Genomic DNA, 19,218 nt, shown 5'->3' on the forward strand with positions numbered 1-19,218 from the left:
CCTTAGAAACAGGAGTAGGACAAAAGTCCAGAAGTCCAGAGTCCAGTAGCGTTAACGTTAGCGATAGTGGTGAGTGGCGGCCGGTGAGTAGCGGCAGCCAGTCGCGCCAGCGTTCACTCAACCGGAAAAGCTTACGTAGAACTCATCTCAATATCCTGTTCAGGAGTGAGCTGTTCATGGGACTTTTGCCGGCTCTGTAATGATGTGGATGTGGTACCACTACATTGTGGTGAAGTTAGCTGAGGGTAAAAGGGAAGCTGTTGATTAAGTTGTTGATCAAGCTACGTCCCCATGCTCACTTATGGTCAATGAATTGGCGGAAAGAATGAGTTTGCCTTTACAAGCAGTGGAAATGAGCTTTCTCTGAAAGTTCTCTCCTTAGGCTGTTGCCTCCATGTCCAAGCCCCAAGCACAAGGATCAGTCTATCCTTGTGTCTTATAAATTTAATGGAAAAGAAATACACTTGTCTGTGTTAGGGTAAGAATAATGTATTTTTAGAAGTCACCTTGCCTCATATTTGAGCTTTTGTTAACAGACCAAACAACAAAACTAAACTATAGAACACTGCATTTTAAATGTATACTTACATGGATGCTGAAACATAATCAGTCAAGGTCATACCAATTGTACCATCTGCACAACTATGCGAGACGTTGTTACCAAATGCCCCATCTTCTCCAATAATGAACTGAAACAAAGAAGGCAAAACAGCCATTAGCATTACATTTCAAGCTGGATTAGTCTATATCTTTCAGTAATTAAGACATTGTGCTTCAGTTTTAGTTTTGCTCTGTAGATCTTTAGACTGTCTGCAAATTGTGACGCAAGAATACATTTTAATTCAATATATCATATACAGTGGGGCAAAAAAGTATTTAGTCAGCCACCGATTGTGCAAGTTCCCCCACTAAAAATGATGACAGAGGTCAGTAATTTGCACCAGAGGTACACTTCAACTGTGAGAGACAGAATGTGAAAAAAAATCCATGAATTCACATGGTAGGATTTGTAAAGAATTTATTCGTAAATTAGGGTGGAAAATAAGTATTTGGTCACCTCAAACATGGAAAATCTCTGGCTCTCACAGACCTGTAACGTCTTCTGTAAGAAGCTTTTCTGTCCCCCACTCGTTACCTGTATGAATGGCACCTGTTTGAACTCATCATCTGTATAAAAGACACCTGTCCACAGCCTCAAACAGTCAGACTCCAAACTCCGCCATGGCCAAGACCAAAGAGCTTTCGAAGGACACCAGGAAAAGTATTGTAGACCTGCACCAGACTGGGAAGAGTGAATCTACAATAGGCAAGCAGCTTGGTGTGAAAAAAATCAACTGTGGGAGCAATCATAAGAAAATGGAAGACATACAAGACCACTGATAATCTCCCTCGATCTGGGGCTCCACCCAAGATCTCATCAAGCAAAGATCCCAGAACCACACGGGGGGACCTGGTGAATGACCTGCAGAGAGCTGGGACCAAAGTAACAAAGGTCACCATCAGTAACACACTACAACGGCAGGGAATCAAATCCCGCAGTGCCAGACGTGTTCCGCTGCTGAAGCCAGTGCATGTCTAGGCCCGTCTGAAGTTTGCCAGAGAGCACATGGATGATACAGCAGAGGATTGGGAGAATGTCATGTGGTCAGACGAAACCAAAGTAGAACTTTTTGGTATAAACTCAACTCGTCGTGTTTGGAGGAAGAAGAATACTGAGTTGCATCCCAAGAACACCATACCTACTGTGAAGCATGGGGGTGGAAACATCATGCTATGGAGCTGTTTTTCTGCCAAGGGGACAGGACGGCTGATCCGTGTTAAGGACAGAATGAATGGGGCCATGTATCGTGAGCTTTTGAGCCAAAACCTCCTTCCATCAGTGAGAACTTTGAAGATGAAACGAGGCTGGGTCTTCCAACATGACAATGATCCAAAACACACCGCCCGGGCAACAAAGGAGTGGCTCCGTAAGAAGCATTTGAAAGTCCTGGAGTGGCCTAGCCAGTCTCCAGACCTCAACCCCATAGAAAATCTGTGGCGGGAGTTGAAAGTCCGTGTTGCTCGGCGACAGCCCCAAAACATCACTGCTCTCGAGAAGATCTGCATGGAGGAATGGGCCAAAATACCAGCTACTGTGTGTGCAAACCTGGTAAAGACCTATAGTAAACGTTTGACCTCTGTTATTGCCAACAAAGGTTATGTTACAAAGTATTGAGTTGCATTTTTGTTATTTTTTTCACATTCTGTCTCTCACAGTTGAAGTGTACCTCTGGTGCAAATTACTGACCTCTGTCATCATTTTAGGTGGGAGAACTTGCACAATCGGTGGCTGACTAAATACTTTTTTGCCCCATTGTAAGGCCAAATCATAGCAGTTGCCCCAAGTTGCTTTATATTTTAATGTAAAGAACCTACAATAATCCAGAGAAAAGACTAACAATCACATGTTCCAATTGGGTCATATGGTACTTTAAAGTCTTAGTAAGATGAAGTGTTTATTCAGGACCTTGTATGTTGTGAAAGTATTTTAAATTAGATTGTGGATTTAACAGGGAGCCAATGAAGAGAAGCCAGTATAGGAGAAATCTGCTCAAAGAAGAAGAACTAATAATTACAGTAGTTCCACCTAGAAGTAATAAATGCAGGAATTAGTTTTTCTGCATCACTATGAGACAGGATATTTCTCATTTTATGCTTATGCAAATGGAGGAAAATCAGTTCTACATATTCGTTTAACATGCCCACCAAAGGACATATCCTGGTTTACAAGGTCTCCAAGATTCCTCACCAGTGTTGGTCAAGTTACTTGAAAAAAGTAATCAGTAACTAATTACTGATTACTTCCCCCAAAAGTAATCCCGTTACTTTACTGATTACTTATTTTCAAAAGTAATTAATTACTTAGTTACTTTTTAAAAACACGATTTACAACCTGAAGAGGTGATAAAGCGATAGAGCTTTCAGCCCAATTCTACTTTTTCTGCATAATCCATCATACAAAATGTAATCAAATGGAAAAGTATCTTTTTTTAAACTTGTTTTATCAGTTTTAATCTTTTAACTTTATGCATCAAGCAAAAATTTAATTATATGCAACATTCTCTGACTTGAATAAATTAGTTTAACATTTAAACCTATTTTCTGCACATTCCAGCACATAAAATAAAATAGTTTTTGTGTTTACACTCACTCTTTCAAATAGATGCAAGTAAAACACAGCAGAAAATAAATAAAGTCAAAGACTCAGCGGTCCTTTTGCTCTATTTTCACCTGTAAAACAGGAGTAGGGTAGGCGGAGGTTTCCTCTGGTGCAGGTGTGCTGCGGTCAGTTGAAGAATCCGCGAGTTTCTCTGTGAGTTTCCCATTACGTCGTAGCACACTTGGTGCTTGCTTGGAAGTTTAGGGGTTTTTTCGCTGTAAAAAGAAGTTTTCTTCCCACGCACAACGGACGCTAATGTTTTTGTCACTTTTTATGGAATCAAACTTAAAGAAAGGTCAGTACTTCCACGCTTTAAACGCTGCATGCTCATACTCTCTCCCGCACTCCATATATTATCCATTGTTGATCTGCACACAGCTGTTGTCACGAACGTTGCACTTGCTTACCTCACTGTCATGAGACATTCTCGCAAAAAATAAATAAATAAATAAATCACGGTTTTAGTAATGCAGTAACGCAGCATTCCTACGGGAAAGTAACGGTAATCTAATTACAGTTTTTGCAATAGTACTATAGTATTACTATAGTAATAGTAATAGATTTGGAGTCAACAGTATCCTTGACACACAACGTAACGTTCGGTCATGTGCAAAAGCATCAGCTCTAAGAGCCGTGCTTAGAGAGTGCTTTGTAGTCAATCAGAAGAGTCGACTCCCACTGAATGAGAGCCGGCTCCTCACTTAATTTCCTTTAGCTGCTCAGCTCTCACGCAGTGGCTCAGTTATGCTCCAATCCCTCCATATTGTGGCCAATCACATGCGAGGATATAGGATAATATCATTATGTGAAAAACAGAGGATGAGAGACGCGACAGTCAAGTGGAGCGTGCGTCTGTCCTCTCAGTGAGTGAGACAGTAGACAGCAGTGAGGAGGGCTGTGAGAGTGCATCGCAAAAACACATAAATATGCCTGACACCCGTAAACGAAGCAGCATCTGGCTGTAGTTCAAAGACTTTTGTCTCGGCCTTGGTCTCATCTCAACTTTGTCTTGGTCTCGATACCCTCCAGTCTTGGTGTTGTCTTGGTTTAGGCGGTCTTGACTACAAGTCTATTAGATACTGTAGAATGTTTAGCTGATTTTAGAGTTTAGAAATGTGTTAAAATATAATGTAGAACTATTGTAGAGACACTGCCCTTAAAGTAATAAAGGCTGACTGTGTCGTGAACTTAGGAGTAGAGTGTAGGAGACCTCCCCCACTGAGTGGAAATTCCCCAGAGGGGTTTTATGACCTCTAGGGAGTTACCTACACCCACAGTGTTTTAACTGTCACGCACACACATCCACACGCACACTCACTCATGTGCACTCACACATACACACAGGTATGCGTACACAGTCACACACGAGCACTCACATAGACACGCGGGAACGTGCACATGTAGGCATTCATGTGCTCGTGCACATAGACACAGACAGAGTTTGCAGCACACCGTAGGGGGTTTTATGATGGGGTCACTTCTATAAATCTGGCTGTAACTAACAAAGGGGTGAAGATTTTGGAGAGGGACACCGGCCTCGTCTTCCCTTCTAGAAGATGCATGCTTAAATGAAGATGAATAAAGATGAATAAAGGTTTTGTGAAATGGCTACTGAGTTCCGGTGCCGTCTCTGGAAGTTTTGACGAATAAAAGAACCGGGGTAAAACTGATTTCTCAACAATACCTATTGCATGCTCTAGTCACTGTAATAATACATCATTGTCCACAGTACTGAATGCGGCACTTAGGACAATTACAACAACAAACCAACTAACCGTTCAACCTAGTTGCACCTAAGGTTTTAAAGTTAAAATTTATGATTTGTTAGAATATTCTTTGTACTCACTTCTGTGATTTTGTATCCAATTATATATACATTTTTAAAATACTTTATAAGTGATTCTAGAATTTTTTTTAATTAATTAAATTTTATTTATTTATTTATTTATTTATTTATTTATTTTTTTTACACCTGTGATGGCCAAACCCATGGCCACACTCTAAAGTCGGTAACTTTTGTATTTTCATTCTTCATTTGAACATATTAATACATTTTAGTTTCCAATAACTTTATTGATTGGTTTGGATACATTTGTTCTATTTGTAAGCGCGCACATTTAGTTTACTTATGTATTCATACTACTTCATTTCTTTGCTTTCTGACTAACCTTTGTCTTTTTATTTCTTACCTGCCATCATCCCTGGGAGTTGCCGGACAAAAGATGGTAGCCAGGGTTTGAAACCATTAAATATGAAGGAAGATAATTGGACCACACCACCACTTCCTGCTGAAGGGGGAATTTGTGTTTTCTTTACTTTAAAAACAAAGTATTTGTATTTAATTAAATATTTGAGTTTAGGGTTTAATGGGGTTTTTTGATTTTCTTCTTTAGTGTTTAGTTTATTAACAAACTAGATTGTACTGCTGTTTGTGATTTATGATTGTGTTTTGTTTGTTACCCCTCATGTGTCACAATGGTCTGATCAGCCATTATATATACCCTTGTATGTCATTTCATGTTTAGGTCAATTATGTACGTTTGGGCAGTCATTTGGTTTGTTAAGGTTGCAGTCTTTGCCTGAGTTCAGTTTTGTTTCTTTGACCTCTTTTATGAGCTCAACATTTATTAGTCTTGTAAATATAATTTTTGGGGGTTAAATAAATGGAAACTATATTTTTCTAATAATTCCTGGGCTCCTCCTGTTCTTCAACTCTGTCCATCACATGTGGTGTCAGAAGTGGGATCCTTCAGTTGAGGAGACAGGATTTTTTTTTTTTGCATTTTTCTGCCCTTTTTCCTCCCCTGACAAACTTTTTGAGCCATGCAGAATGCTGTGCGCCCAAAGAGAGGAAATAAAATGGAGGCCAGAGAGGCCTTGCAGCAGCCAGAGAGGGAGAAGGAGATGGAAGAAGGAATTTCAGTTGTGGCTGGAGACACTGAAGGAGAGGATACCAGGGAGCCAACTCTCCTTGATATTGCTGGGATTCTTCAGGCTTTCATGGGACAACAGGAAGTTCGAGATAAAAAGCAGAGAGAGGATGCTATACTGCAAGAACAGCGTTTTAAGAGTTTGCAACACCAGTTTCGGCTTTTGCAAATGGAAGTGCAGGCCAGAACCACCCCACTCTCAAGAGGGCACGCAGCATCCTACGGGACTGCACACACCCAGGACACCGGGTGTTTAAGCTGCTGCCGTCTGGCAGGAGGTTCAGGCTGCTGAGGTCCCGAACAAATAGACTCAAGGACAGCTTTTACAACAGGGCAATAGCCCTGATCAATGTAAATAGCTGACCTGACTGGATACCTCCCTGGACTTTTTAGGGGGAGGTAACAATGTTTAAAACGATAACAATAATATTTATATTTATAACAAGGTGCAATAATAATTAATGTGCAATAATAACAGTGTGCAATACACATACACTTATTCTTCTTTTTTATACTAAGTTAATATACTGTGTTGTGTTGTTTGTTACGTTGTGATGTGTCATATCGTGTCGTGTTGTGTTATATGTAGTGCCGACATAGGACAGTTTTTCCAATTTCATTGTACTACTGTACTATGTATGACTGTGCAATGACAATAAAGAGTTATCTTATCTTATCTTATCTTACTTCCAGAGCCCACATCAACTGATCCAGAGTCTGTTGAAACTCCAGCTGATTATCAGACACAAGCAACATCTCAGCATGAGGGTTCTGGCTCAGCCTCCATATTAACAGGTCAGTCTGTGCATATTCATCATCCTAAACTGGAGAAACTAGCTGTTGAAGATGATGTTGAACATTTTCTGACCACTTTTGAGAGAATTGCAGCTGCTTGTCGTTGGCCAGAGTCAGACTGGATTTTTCACCTCATTCCTCTTCTTACTGGTAAGGCTCGAAGTGCCTATGTTAATATGGATGTGGACGATTCACTGCAATATGACAAGGTAAAAGCTGCCATTTTGCAAAAATATGATATAAACCCAGAAACATACAGGCAAAGATTTCGTTGTCTTGAAGTTTTTGATGAGAGTCCCAAGGAACTGTATGCAAGACTGAAAGAACTTTATGAAAAATGGATTCAGCCGAAAAACAGAACTGTAAAAGAAGTTGGTGAAATTATTATCTTGGAGCAGTTTTTAAGAATGCTGTGTCCTGAGCTTCAGGTCTGGATTAAGGAGCATAATCCAAAGTCTGCTGCAGAGGCTGCCACCCTGGCTGATGTGTTTGTAGCTGCCCGAAGTAAGAGTCAGCCATGGAGCAACAGTGCATGGAAGGCTGCCAGAGATTCACGTCCGTCGCAACCCCCTCAGCATCCTCAGAGGTCAGCGACGGGTGTGGGTAAGCCCTTTACAAGGGAAAAGCAGCCCCTGAATACCTCGAAGCCAGGTAAAAGGCCACCAGTGTGCTACCTTTGTGGACAGGAAGGTCACACTAAGCCCATGTGTCCTAATAATCAAAGAAAATTATCTCAGATGTGTTTCGTGCCTCATCAGAATGTGGATATTAAATCTGAGAGAAAGCAGTCAAATAAAATCACCACAGTTAAGATTAATGGACAAGAAATTAATGCTTTAATAGATACTGGCAGCACACAGACTCTGGTACACAGGAAATATGTGTCAAACGATTACACATGCCCCTCTGAAACCATATCAGTTTGCTGTATACATGGTGATGAAAGACCATACCCTACTGCTGATCTGTTTATTGAAGTGCAGGGGACACCCTATCTGTTAAAGGTTGGTGTAGCTGATAATCTGCCCTATCCTGTAGTTCTTGGGGAGGATCTGCCAGTCATCTATGTTTTGTTGAGAGAAGTGCAAGAGTGCAATGTTGCTATAACAAGGGCTCAAACTAAAAATCAGGATGAGCATTATGCAACCCTCAGTGCTTTACCCTTCTTTGAGGCTGAACTAGAGACAGATCCCGGGAAGTCTCGGAAGCCACGCAGTCAAAGAAGACGTGAAAAATTTCAACACACTGTTGGAAAGACATCAGTTCAGGCTGCTCCAGATATGCCTTTAGGTTTTTCAGTACCTACGAACATCAGACAAATGCAGCAGGTTGATCCAACTTTGTCTGCCATGTTGCTGAGGGCTAAGGAAAAGGACTCTGTTGAATCTGACACAAATAAAGAGCTGTACATTCTGCAAGATGGCATTTTATACCACCAGCACGGCCAGGTTAAACAGTTAGTGGTACCTAAAGTAGCCTGTGAAACAGTGCTTACTTTGGGGCACTCCATTCCCTGGGCTGGCCACCTGGGGAAGCATAAGACCACCGCTCGCATCAAGCGATACTTTTTCTGGCCTGGCTTGCGCTCAGATGTTGCTATGTTTTGCAGGAGTTGTCCTCAATGTCAGAAGACTTCAATTAGGGTCCCCACCAAAGCACCACTCCAACCTCTCCCAATCATCGGTATACCATTTCAGCGTCTTGGCATGGACGTAGTTGGTCCGGTAGAAAAAAGTAAATCTGGAAATCGCTTTATGCTAGTCATTACAGACTATGCTACGAGGTATCCTGAAGTCTTTCCATTAAAAACTGTTAAAGCAAAAACTGTAGCTTCCTCATTGATTCAACTGTTCTCAAGGGTTGGATTCCCACAGGAGATTTTAACTGACCAGGGCACTAATTTTATGTCCACACTGTTGAAAGAGGTCTATAAGCTGTTAGGCATCAGGAGTGTGCGGACAACCCCTTATCACCCACAGACAGATGGACTGACGGAGCGCTTCAACCAAACTCTCAAACAAATGCTCCGAAAGTTTGTCAATGATACAGGGTCTGATTGGGACCAGTGGCTGCCATACCTCCTTTTTGCCTACAGGGAAGTTCCTCAAGCTTCCACTGGCTTCTCCCCATTTGAGCTTCTTTATGGCCATGAGGTGAGAGGCCCATTGACCCTGCTAAAGGACTCATGGGAGGGAGAGCAAGGTAAAGAGGAATCAGTCAATGTTATTTCATATGTTATTCATATGAGAGAAAAGCTTCAGCAGATGAGTGAACTGGCTCAGAGCCATATGGCAGCTGCTCAGAGGCAACAAAAGACTTTGATAAAAAAAGCTCGCCACAGGAGTTTTGTCCCTGGCCAGAAGGTTTTGGTAATGTTGCCAACTTCTGACAGCAAGTTGCTGGCAAAGTGGCAGGGACCCTTTGAAGTACAGAAGAAACTTGGACCTACTACCTACAAAGTTTCTACACCAGGTCTCCAGCGAGGGAGTAGAGTGCTCCATGTTAACCTTCTTAAGGAATGGATTCCACGCACTGAGAATAAAACAGAGGGTTTGCTTATTCACAGCGTGGATGAGGAGGAAGAAGTTAATGACTACTTGCCTTCAGTAACAGTCTCTGTCCTGGACCTGAGCCATCTCACCAGTGAGCAACAGTCTCAGGTAACGCCTCTGATTAATTCAGACATATTTCAAAAGTACCCAGGTCGCACGAGTCTGGTGGAGCATGACATTGTTTTAAAACCTGATGCAGCTGTGAAGCGTATGAGTTACAGGATACCGGAACGCTTCCTGGTGGAGTTAAAGGAGGAGGTGGACCTCATGCTGTCTCTTGGAATCATCCAACCTTCAACAAGTGAGTGGTGCAACCCTGTTGTGTTGGCTCCGAAAAAGGATAGCACGATACGTTTCTGCATCGACTTCAGGTATCTCAATTCCATATCAAAATTTGACTCTTACCCAATGCCACGCATTGACGATCTCATTGAGCGTTTGGGGAAGGCAAAATATCTAACGACCATTGATCTCTCCAAGGGATACTGGCAAGTACCTCTCACTAAGCAGTCTCAAGAGTTGACAGCATTCCGTACTCCGTGGGGATTGTTCGAGTTCACAGTCTTGCCATTTGGTTTGCATGGGGCCCCAGCAACATTTCAAAGGCTAATGGATAAGGTACTCTGTGGGCTCTCAGCATTCACCTGTGCGTACCTTGATGATGTTGTTGTTTTCAGTGGAACTTGGAATTTTTGGGGGTTAAATAAATGGAAACTATATTTTTCTAATAATTCCTGGGCTCCTCCTGTTCTTCAACTCGGTCCATCACAACACCAAACCATTTTTATACAAATGAAGTTTATCTACTATGATTCAAATCACCTGTACTGATTTATCAAACCAGCGGTTGGCACTGTTCCACTGGCTGCCTCCTCCATGCATCATCTGGAGGACATTACCTCTGGAGTACATGTCATCGGGCACTTGAGGCATGGCTTTATCCAGACATACTACACAGATGCTCCTCTGGATAGCTGACAGCGCTTCTTTGTTGGGCTTATCTGGACACAAATGCAACAGACAAAGCATACATGATACCCATTCATATTCAGTCAAATACTTATGCCTACTTACACGTTTAGAAGTTATTGCATAACTTGTATATTACCATTGATAATAATAATAAAAAAAATAATTCATTGTTGTTGACCAAATGTTGCAGTATATGCTAGTCAATAGAAACTGAATTAACCAGAGCTTTATTATGTTGTTCATATAGGGAAACGCCATTTTAATACAAGGGTCCTCTCAAATGCACTGTTACCTTGTCTCTGTCCCCCTGTCCCAGCACTTCTGCTTTTCAGGGGATTCTTGGTGTCTGTCACCCAGATTATCACCGCCATTTCCCCTGTGATAATGCTGACTTTACTTTTATTCACTAGTATTTAATACCGAGACAATTGAGTGACCAAAAGAATTACAACCATATGGAATAAACTTTTGATCCCTTTTCCTCTAAAACAGTCGTTTTGATTACAAGGACCAGGCCGCAAGGACCACTCGCATCTTCAAACGGACTTTGGGTGTGTCAAGATGGTGATAAAACTAGGATAAAATAAATAAAAGATTGAGTCAGTTGATTGTAAGGGGTCACTTAAATGCCATTTGTTTGCATTAACCATCAGATACTAAGCAGTCTGTGTGACAAGATAGTGTTACAATGCCAGTTTCATAAATGCATGCATCACTTTGGGGTTTTTTGCAGTGTGTGAAACTCAAGGTTCTATTTGCTGGGGAGGAGGAGGTTGATTTTCCTGCCTCTGTCCAATTTCCCCCACGTCTGCTAAATTACTTTTTAGTGTTCAAAGTAGGTTTAAAAACATCCCCTCTACTCTTTGCATTACACCTTGAAATCAATTGTAACAATACAAAAACAGTTGATGGAATAAATGATCTCAAATGTCTAAGGAGGAAAGCATAAGAGTGGGAATACTGTGCATATGACTAACACAACATACCGTTTAGTAGTAGCACAGTCCCATTAACAGCTGCATTTTGGCCAATTTATATAAACATTCCTATGCTCCGTTAAGTCCAGTTCTGCTCTGTTTCAATAAATTCCTAGTATTATTACAGAACGGCAATGTGTGAGGTTTGGCTGTAAACACTCAGAAAAACAGGACAGAGTTTACTGAGCTCAGTTTAGTGGAATCCACTGGTGCCCATTATACCCTTATTATGAAAACATCACCCTTCGTCAAATTAATGAACACTCATAGCGGCAACTCTTATTCCACATGCTCTTTTCTACCTTTTATTTTTTAAATGAAAAAAATAAATAAAAATAAAATAAAGCTATGCTATGAGATGAACAGGGTTTTTCCAGAGATTCAATAAAGCAGTTTGATTTTCACTGACTACTTAATATAACTTTCTTACATGGAGAAATTCCAATTTTACCTGGCCTCTTATGATCAAGTATTACGTTGTTTAGTTTTAACATCAGTTTAGCGCTTGCATTACAGCATTTCCCAGTTAATCCCCCTTACATATACATTAGCTTCTTTACAACTGTACAAAAGCATAATTGTGCTCACCTTGGATCAATCTGTCATAGCATTTGCTCCAGGAGTCACGATTTAAGGAGGTGAGGATGCCAACAGGCTCTGTGCTGGTCTCCAGCGAAGAGCTGCATATTCTCTCCAGCTGAACACAAAGCTGGTGCACAGTCAAAGGAGTCCCATCACTATTGTAGACATCCACCATAAAGAACTGAAGCAAGGACACACACAAAAGCAAGGCTCCTTATTGGAAGGGAGTGTATGAGAGAGTGAACTTTCTCACCATAAGAGAATTAAATAACTGGTTGTAAAACATTCCTTCAGAAATTTGGATGTGCATCATCTGACATAGATCCATTTAGCACAGAGTTTAATTTTTATTTACACTTATTACCAGTGTGAGCAAAGAAACCTTTTGCCATGATCACCATCCCATGCAGTCTGGGGCTTTTGCTAATCTGCAGCATCAGTGCCAGAAGGATCAAACTGATCCTCAAGGCTGGAAGCATCATTGGTCAGAAATGAGGTACAGACAAACTGCTCTACAGCATGGACATTACTCCCACTCAAGTCCACACTTCTGAGGCAGCAGAGCTCCTTCACCCTCTGATGGATTCAGCCTCGCTGCCATAAAGGATTATTCAGGAATTTTTTCCTATCGATTTCTGTAAAGCTGTATAATAACATTATTTATTAAAGCAATTTGAACTTCTCATCTACATGATGTCAGTCTGATGTTTTTGTTTTTAGCCCAACTTTATTTGTAATTTTGTGCTATAAGAACTGTTGTTAATACAAAAAAAATAAAATTAAATCTCCACTCGTTCATAGTATAATGCCCTTACCAGGAGCCTGTGGAAGTTTTTGTGCAAATGTGAACACTGGTGCACACTGTGGACTGATGTTCCTACCGCACACCCAAAGTCAGCTGTGAAAGGCTCCAGAATTGACTTCCCCCATAAAATGATTTATAATATAAATGAATTGGCAGAGTTCCTGAAAATCCTTGTCTCTAGTGCCTGTGATATACATATTACCATTTATGTTGAGGGCTGAATCTCAACAATATTGGAGAAGTATGATTTGTGGATTGTGGAAGATGCAGTTGCAGTTAGCACAGTGAAAACTGTGCATTCTACACCTTTTAAACTGCTTGATAATTTGATCTTCACCTTCACTTTTTCTACTAAGATGCATTATAACACCATTCTTTGTAAATGGATGAATACAGTCCCAGAATGTCAGACAAGTGTGTGATGATGTGCTCCTCACCTGACTGTTATAAGCCAATGTAATGTATCTGGAAGGGTAAGAAGTCTTGCCATGGAACACAACAGAGTCCATCTCCAGGCCCGGAATACGGCATGATGATAGCAATTGGGAATACTGGTTCATACACAGGGGTTTTCCTCTCAGGTAATCAACTGGTATCGTCTCACTGTTAAACATGATGCCTGTGTCAACAATTTCTTACTGTTCATGTCTGAAGCTATGGCACTTTGATTAAAGTTAAACCTCAGCCACATAAGAAACAAGGACTTATTTTTATGTGTGGGAATAATACTAAACAGTAAAAATCAGTATCAGCCTTATAAGGGAAATGCCAACAATTTTATACTGCAATGACCTGAAACTTCCAGGATATGATCACATGATGTGTTTATGGTATACCTGGAACTCACAATTACTCATTTCCAGACAGACAGACAGACAGACAGATACACAACCCTCAAAGCCATTTCAAATAACAAGTGCAAGTACAAGTACATTAGCATGGTGTATGTGTATTTGTTTTGTTTGCAAGTTTGCTTTCCACAGCTTTTGATATTTCACACCAACTTTGAGAAAACAAATTAAAATGTGATTAGGAATTAATAGCAAGGTAGCTAAGCTAAGAAAAGAAGAAGAAAAAAAAAAGTTTTGACCATGTAATGTGCATTTCCCCACACAAGGAAAACAATGGACATTTCAAATGTTATCAGTCCTGGTTGGAGGTTGGAAACCCAAATGACTATACTGTAGTGATACAGTAAACCCAGATCCCGTTAGCACCATTCTCTTGACAGGAGGTAATCACAGAATATTGAATTTTAAATAATAACTGTCTATACCTGCCACTTTCTAAGCTTTTACATTTTTTTTTTTTTACTTGAGCTGATAATACTCACTTGTCAATCATAGTCTTGAAGTCCAAAATAGCTCTTATCACTTTGGCAGCACACCTAGGCAGAGAACATGATTATTTAGTTAAACATTTGCATGGCATTGACATAATACAACGTCCCTAATATAGCAATCAGAAACGGCCAAGAGTCAGACCTTCAGAATCTATTGTCCCCCCCCTTCACAATGCAGTATACAGTTATATAGTTCACCTTATTTGTCCCTGCTTATCCCTGAAGTCCATTCGGGGAAAGGAACCACTGATATTTGAATAAGCCACCACAGGCAGACGGTTGTCAAGATAGTCAGTCTGCACCATATAGTCTGCTAACTAAACACAGATAAGTGCAAGAATGTATTACAGTCCATCCAGAAAATTCAGGATTGTGTTTGTGCAACAATAAGTTAAATGTAGTTGATAACATCTGCACTTTTATTGAGAACTTGCTAATACTCAACTAGTGTATCTGTTGATCTATTTATGCTGCAATTTATGAAGATCTATATCACTGACATCAAGTCATAATTTATAATAATAATAAAAAAAAAAAAAAAAAAGGAGGGTTCTATAGTGAGTATTGTGAATTTTGAGAATACAACTTGAGGTACTTAAATGTATATAGCCAGGTTGACTAACAGACAGGAGACAGAGTGACTGTTATGTGAAGGCTGTGTGCAGGTAGGAAAAGGACCCAAAGTGCAGACAGTCAGAGACAAAGGGTGAACTTAAATACAGCTTTAATGTCAGTGCCATCACCAGTGTGTGAATGGGTGGATGACTGAATGTGTAAAGCGCTTTGAGGTCCTTGGAGACTAGTAAAGCACTATACAAATGCAGGCCATTTACCATTTAATGCTGAACTCCAAAAAGTAACAAAACTGAGACTCCAAGGTAAACTTATGCAGACAGACCACACAGCTAGATAAGGGTAGATCACGACACAGAGACAGAGAAACACAGGGCACAGAGGGAGCAATCAGGGAATGAGTAACAGGAGGGAAACACAGCTGGGGCAAATCAGGGGCAAATCAGGCCTAATGAAACAGGGGAAGCAAAACCAGATACATTAACATAAGACATGGACCTTCAAAATAAAACAGGAAACAGACTGAACTTATAGACACAGACTCACAAGCAGGCACTGTAACAGAGATGTGGGAACAGGGCAGACACAGACACTGACTGGACACAGAATAGAGGGAGCATGGAAACCCACACCTGAGAACTACATAATCAAACATCAAGAAGAACTGGGGAAAAATTGGAAATGCAAAACAGAAACTAAAACCTTCACAAAAACAAACTAAGATAAGAACACCAATAAAAAAGGTACAAAACTGAAACCACTGGCTCAACGACCCAGGTACCCTAACAGTCACAGTGGTCCACTGTTAAATCAGTGCATTACTTTAATACCAATGAAGGCTTCTGCTCTCTCTAGTAAAATGCTATGGTCAGCGTTGTTTAATGTTGCACTCAGGTCTAGTAGGACAAACACAAAGACAAGTTCATTGTGAGAACCAATGAAAACTTAGTTTATCACTCCTCAGCAGTCTTGATAAGAACCGAGAATTATTAAATGAAAAAGATTAGAAATTTGTGTACATTTAGCTAAGATAGGACCAGGTAAGGGCTTTTTCAGTAAGAGTTTAATTTTACCAGCTTGAAAGCTTGTTAACAATGATCAAATTTCAAAAAAAACAAACAAGTCAAGTTTTGAAGATGTGGATAAATTAATTAAGTCACTACTTAAAGCTAAAGGAATAAGAGGCTCAGAGCTCCCTGTGAGCTTTCATAACAATCGCACCTATAAGCTCCCCTTCAGTGCTGCTGTTAGGCTTACCCAGTTGTCAGTATTGAGAGCCTTCTTTTCTAGGCCTTTCTGCAGTTTTTCTCCAACGCCTCCTGGTTTCAGGAATTCTTGAACCAGCTGTTTTGTTCTCTTCAGCTCATCCACCTCCACAAAGGGCTCCAGGAGTATGAGGTAGTGCTCACAGGTATGCTGAAGTGTGGGCACTGGCTGAGTTGGCAGGGCTTGTTGGTAGGTCAGGCATCTGCCATTAACCCAAGTCCTTGATACAGGCTTCATCAAATGGCAGGAACTGACTAAGGCACAGGGTTTCACCATGCCCATCTTTACCTGATAATTACAAGAACTACTGAGGTGAAGAAGAACAACATGAGTAATAAGAGAACAGTCTGGCTGGTCAACAGCCAGTGAAACAATATATGGATTGAAATAAAACTAAGACTTAAAAAAAAAAAAAAAAAAAAAAAAAAAAGACAGTAAAATGAGCATTATGCTAGCATTAACTGAGAGTGCTGAGAAAGAAAGAAAAACTAACACTTTAAAGTTTTGTACTTTTCTGCATAAATGATCTAAAACATCATCTAACTTCCTTAATCTCCAAAGAGTAGATAAAGTATGATGAAACATGATTGATTATTCATTTGCTGAGGTACTGATACAATATTCATATCCAATGGGGAAAAGAGACCAGACTTTAAAGATTAGTCATTAATTTGAAGAAGAAATGATGAGTATAAATGTGTGCAAATGTTGGATACAAAGCACTTTGGTGTATATTTAAATTTAGAAAAAAAAAAGTACTGTTGGAATGGGTGCAAATGGGTGATGTTGTATAAAGCACTTTGAGTGCTGAAGTAGAACGGAAAAGTGCTATATAAGAATCAGTCCATTTACCATTTATAGCGATAAGGTTCTGGGTTTAAATCCAACATCTAGCTAGCGGCTTTCTGTGTGGAGTTAGCATGTTCTCCTCATGTCTGTGTGGGATTTCTTTGGGTACTGTGGCTTCCTCCCACATCCCAAAGACATGCAGTTGTTAGGGTTAGGTTAACTGGAGATTCTAAATTGGTCATAGGATGGAATGGCTGTCAGTCTGTGACAGACTGGTGGCCTGTACCCATTTATTACTTATGCAGAAAAGTACAGCTGGGATTGTCTCCAGCTTTTGCGTACTTCAAATGAGCACTTTTATTATGATTTTAAATCTAATTATTCATCTGTAACCTGAGAGAGACAAAACGTATGAAAAAGATTCTGGTACAAATCAGACAATTTACTGATGGACCTCTGATATTAGTCACCCATATAGTAACAGACTCAAGAGTGGATTTGCCCTTTTTATTTAAGAATAATAATAAAAACTCTTTGCTAAGGTTTATGACCATTCATTATGTTTGTTTATCTAATATCAGCCTTTACTGATCGATGATGGCTTCCTCACAGCCAACGTTTCACATTTAACTAACCTTTCATTTTGGGTATTTCAGTATATTTTTGGAAGATGAGACATTTTAAATAAGGAATACAGATCAAAAATGTAAACTAAGGTGCTATGAACAGATCCAGATGTGATGAGCTGGGAAATGATGGGATGAAAGGGGGGGGGGGGCAAAACGCTTGGACACTGCTAGCACTGGAGCCTACACAAATGCAAAGCAGGAGATGAAGCATAGCTGAATATGTTTCCAAACCAACTTCATTCTAAGCCAAAGACTAGAAAATATGGTGAAGCATATCTTCCCTTTGGCTTCACCTGCACAAGTGCCGAGGTAGGTCTCCCCTGCAGAATTTGTTTTCCCTTCGTAGGGAGCAGCGCTGGGCTGTTTAAATCACGGACAAACAGTATCCCACATTCTTGATTTTTAGTTCACAAACACTTCTTGTAATGCCTAACTACTCCTGTCATTTTGGAGATACACATAGTATAGGGGAGACCGGGGATAGTTGTAACGTGGGTCAGTTGAAACACTTCCAATTTCTCCAATCAGGGCTAAGTTTCAAATGATGTGACTCATCCTATACATGCCCAATTCAGTTCCGCTATTACATGTGAAAAATCAGCACATTTTGTCAAACACAGACAATTTAACATGAAAAAAGTAATTTGTATGCCAAAAAGTAAGTTTTTCTACTTTATTTCAATTTGTAATAACATTATCTGCTTTGCAGTTAAACTCATCAAACTTAAATTATGTTATTTGTATGTCTATGGGGATATATTCTGTGTAGGTCTTTAGTGCTAATGTTTTAGCCGTTGGCTGTAATGTTAGCTAGTTCATGGCTATAGGAGTTCTGGGTCAGTTGTAACAGCAACAGTCTGGGTTAGTTGTAACAATAATGCAGATGTTGCAACTTACCACACTATTACTTTAACTTATATTAAACAAGTTGGGGCAACGACATCAGCAGAGAGAGGTTCACTGGTCGCATTTGTATATGCGGTTAATGCCATTGGCAACACAATTCCTCCACTGTTTGTGTTCCCACACATACATTATGCAGACCTCTGTGTCAGAGATGGAAGAGTAGGAAGTACTGGTAGTGGAAATAAATCAGGATGGGTGCAAGAAACAGATTTCCTCATCTTTCTGAAGCACTCTGCAAACCACACCAAGGTAAGCCATGATAAAAAGTAATGGAATTGCGATGCTGGTGAACAACTACATTTTTTCAGCTTCATTGTTATTTTCAAAATTGGTGCAAGAGTTGCAGGTTATAATGCCCACTGAGCCAATGAGGCCAAACTCAAGGAAGACCAACCAAAATTAATGAAATATTCAGTTGCAGAAAATTCCATAACTTGTCTTTTTTGGGGGGTTGGAATATGTTGCAAAGCTACACACACACACACACACACACACACACACACACACACACACACGTGTTGAATAAACAAAGATTGCATGTTAATGTTTTGTTAGTACCCTTATTTCATTGTGTTACATTTCACCCCAGGATATGTTTACAACTAACCCAGACTATGGGGTTAATTGTAACATTTCACTCTTTGTGTTTGAGGCCATACCATGCAATGGGTAATTGTGCTGAACTATTTAATAGCAGAGACATGTAAATACTTTGCATTACATTTTGAATCCACTACCTTAAAAGAGCTCCAATTTACAGACAGAAATGTCAAAAATGTTACAACTATCCCCGGTCTCCCCCATGTAAGCGTGTAAAACCTGCAGATAGTCAGATTAACAGTATTTTGTCTCTATCTGCCATTCTGCAATTCATCTCATGTAAACAATAACGTGGCGCACA

General features: G+C 40.2%; 2 protein-coding genes across 2 annotated transcripts in view; one reads left to right on the forward strand and one right to left on the reverse strand.

The window, feature by feature from the left end:
* LOC147326392 (carnitine O-acetyltransferase-like) overlaps nt 1–16,618 on the reverse strand; it is a 29,062-nt gene extending 12,444 nt beyond the window's left edge. The window contains exons 1-7 of the mRNA XM_086301624.1: nt 15,985–16,618; nt 14,353–14,471; nt 14,146–14,199; nt 13,250–13,415; nt 12,014–12,188; nt 10,299–10,477; nt 589–689 (exon numbers count right to left, since the gene is read on the reverse strand). Of these exons, the coding sequence (XP_086157750.1) occupies nt 589–689; nt 10,299–10,477; nt 12,014–12,188; nt 13,250–13,415; nt 14,146–14,199; nt 14,353–14,471; nt 15,985–16,275 (1,085 nt within the window). The 5' untranslated portion in view covers nt 16,276–16,618. The remainder of the gene's footprint in view (nt 1–588; nt 690–10,298; nt 10,478–12,013; nt 12,189–13,249; nt 13,416–14,145; nt 14,200–14,352; nt 14,472–15,984) is intronic.
* On the forward strand, nt 6,023–10,143 carry LOC147326393 (uncharacterized). Its single transcript, XM_086302386.1, has 3 exons — nt 6,023–6,269; nt 6,823–9,847; nt 9,957–10,143. The coding sequence occupies exons 1-3, from the start codon at nt 6,023–6,025 to the stop codon at nt 9,997–9,999; spliced, it is 3,315 nt and encodes a 1,104-aa protein (XP_086158512.1). The 3' UTR covers nt 10,000–10,143.
* Nucleotides 16,619–19,218: the final 2,600 nt, after the last annotated feature.

Source organism: Aulonocara sp. 'chitande type north' Nkhata Bay, linkage group LG7, assembly GCF_057382095.1.
Source record: "Aulonocara sp. 'chitande type north' Nkhata Bay isolate Kocher_YH1m ecotype deep benthic linkage group LG7, A_spYH_male_GT1.1, whole genome shotgun sequence".
Classification (NCBI taxonomy): Eukaryota; Metazoa; Chordata; class Actinopteri; order Cichliformes; family Cichlidae; genus Aulonocara; species Aulonocara sp. 'chitande type north' Nkhata Bay.

Excerpts from the sequence above, each read along its gene's own strand:
- LOC147326393 (XM_086302386.1), top strand. The coding sequence starts at position 6,023 with ATGCAGAATGCTGTGCGCCCAAAGAGAGGAAATAAAATGGAGGCCAGA. Across the intron at positions 6,270-6,822 it reads GCAAGAACAGCGTTTTAAGA|AGCCCACATCAACTGATCCA; the intron begins GTTTGCAACACC and ends TCTTACTTCCAG. Across the intron at positions 9,848-9,956 it reads CGTTTCTGCATCGACTTCAG|GGATACTGGCAAGTACCTCT; the intron begins GTATCTCAATTC and ends GATCTCTCCAAG.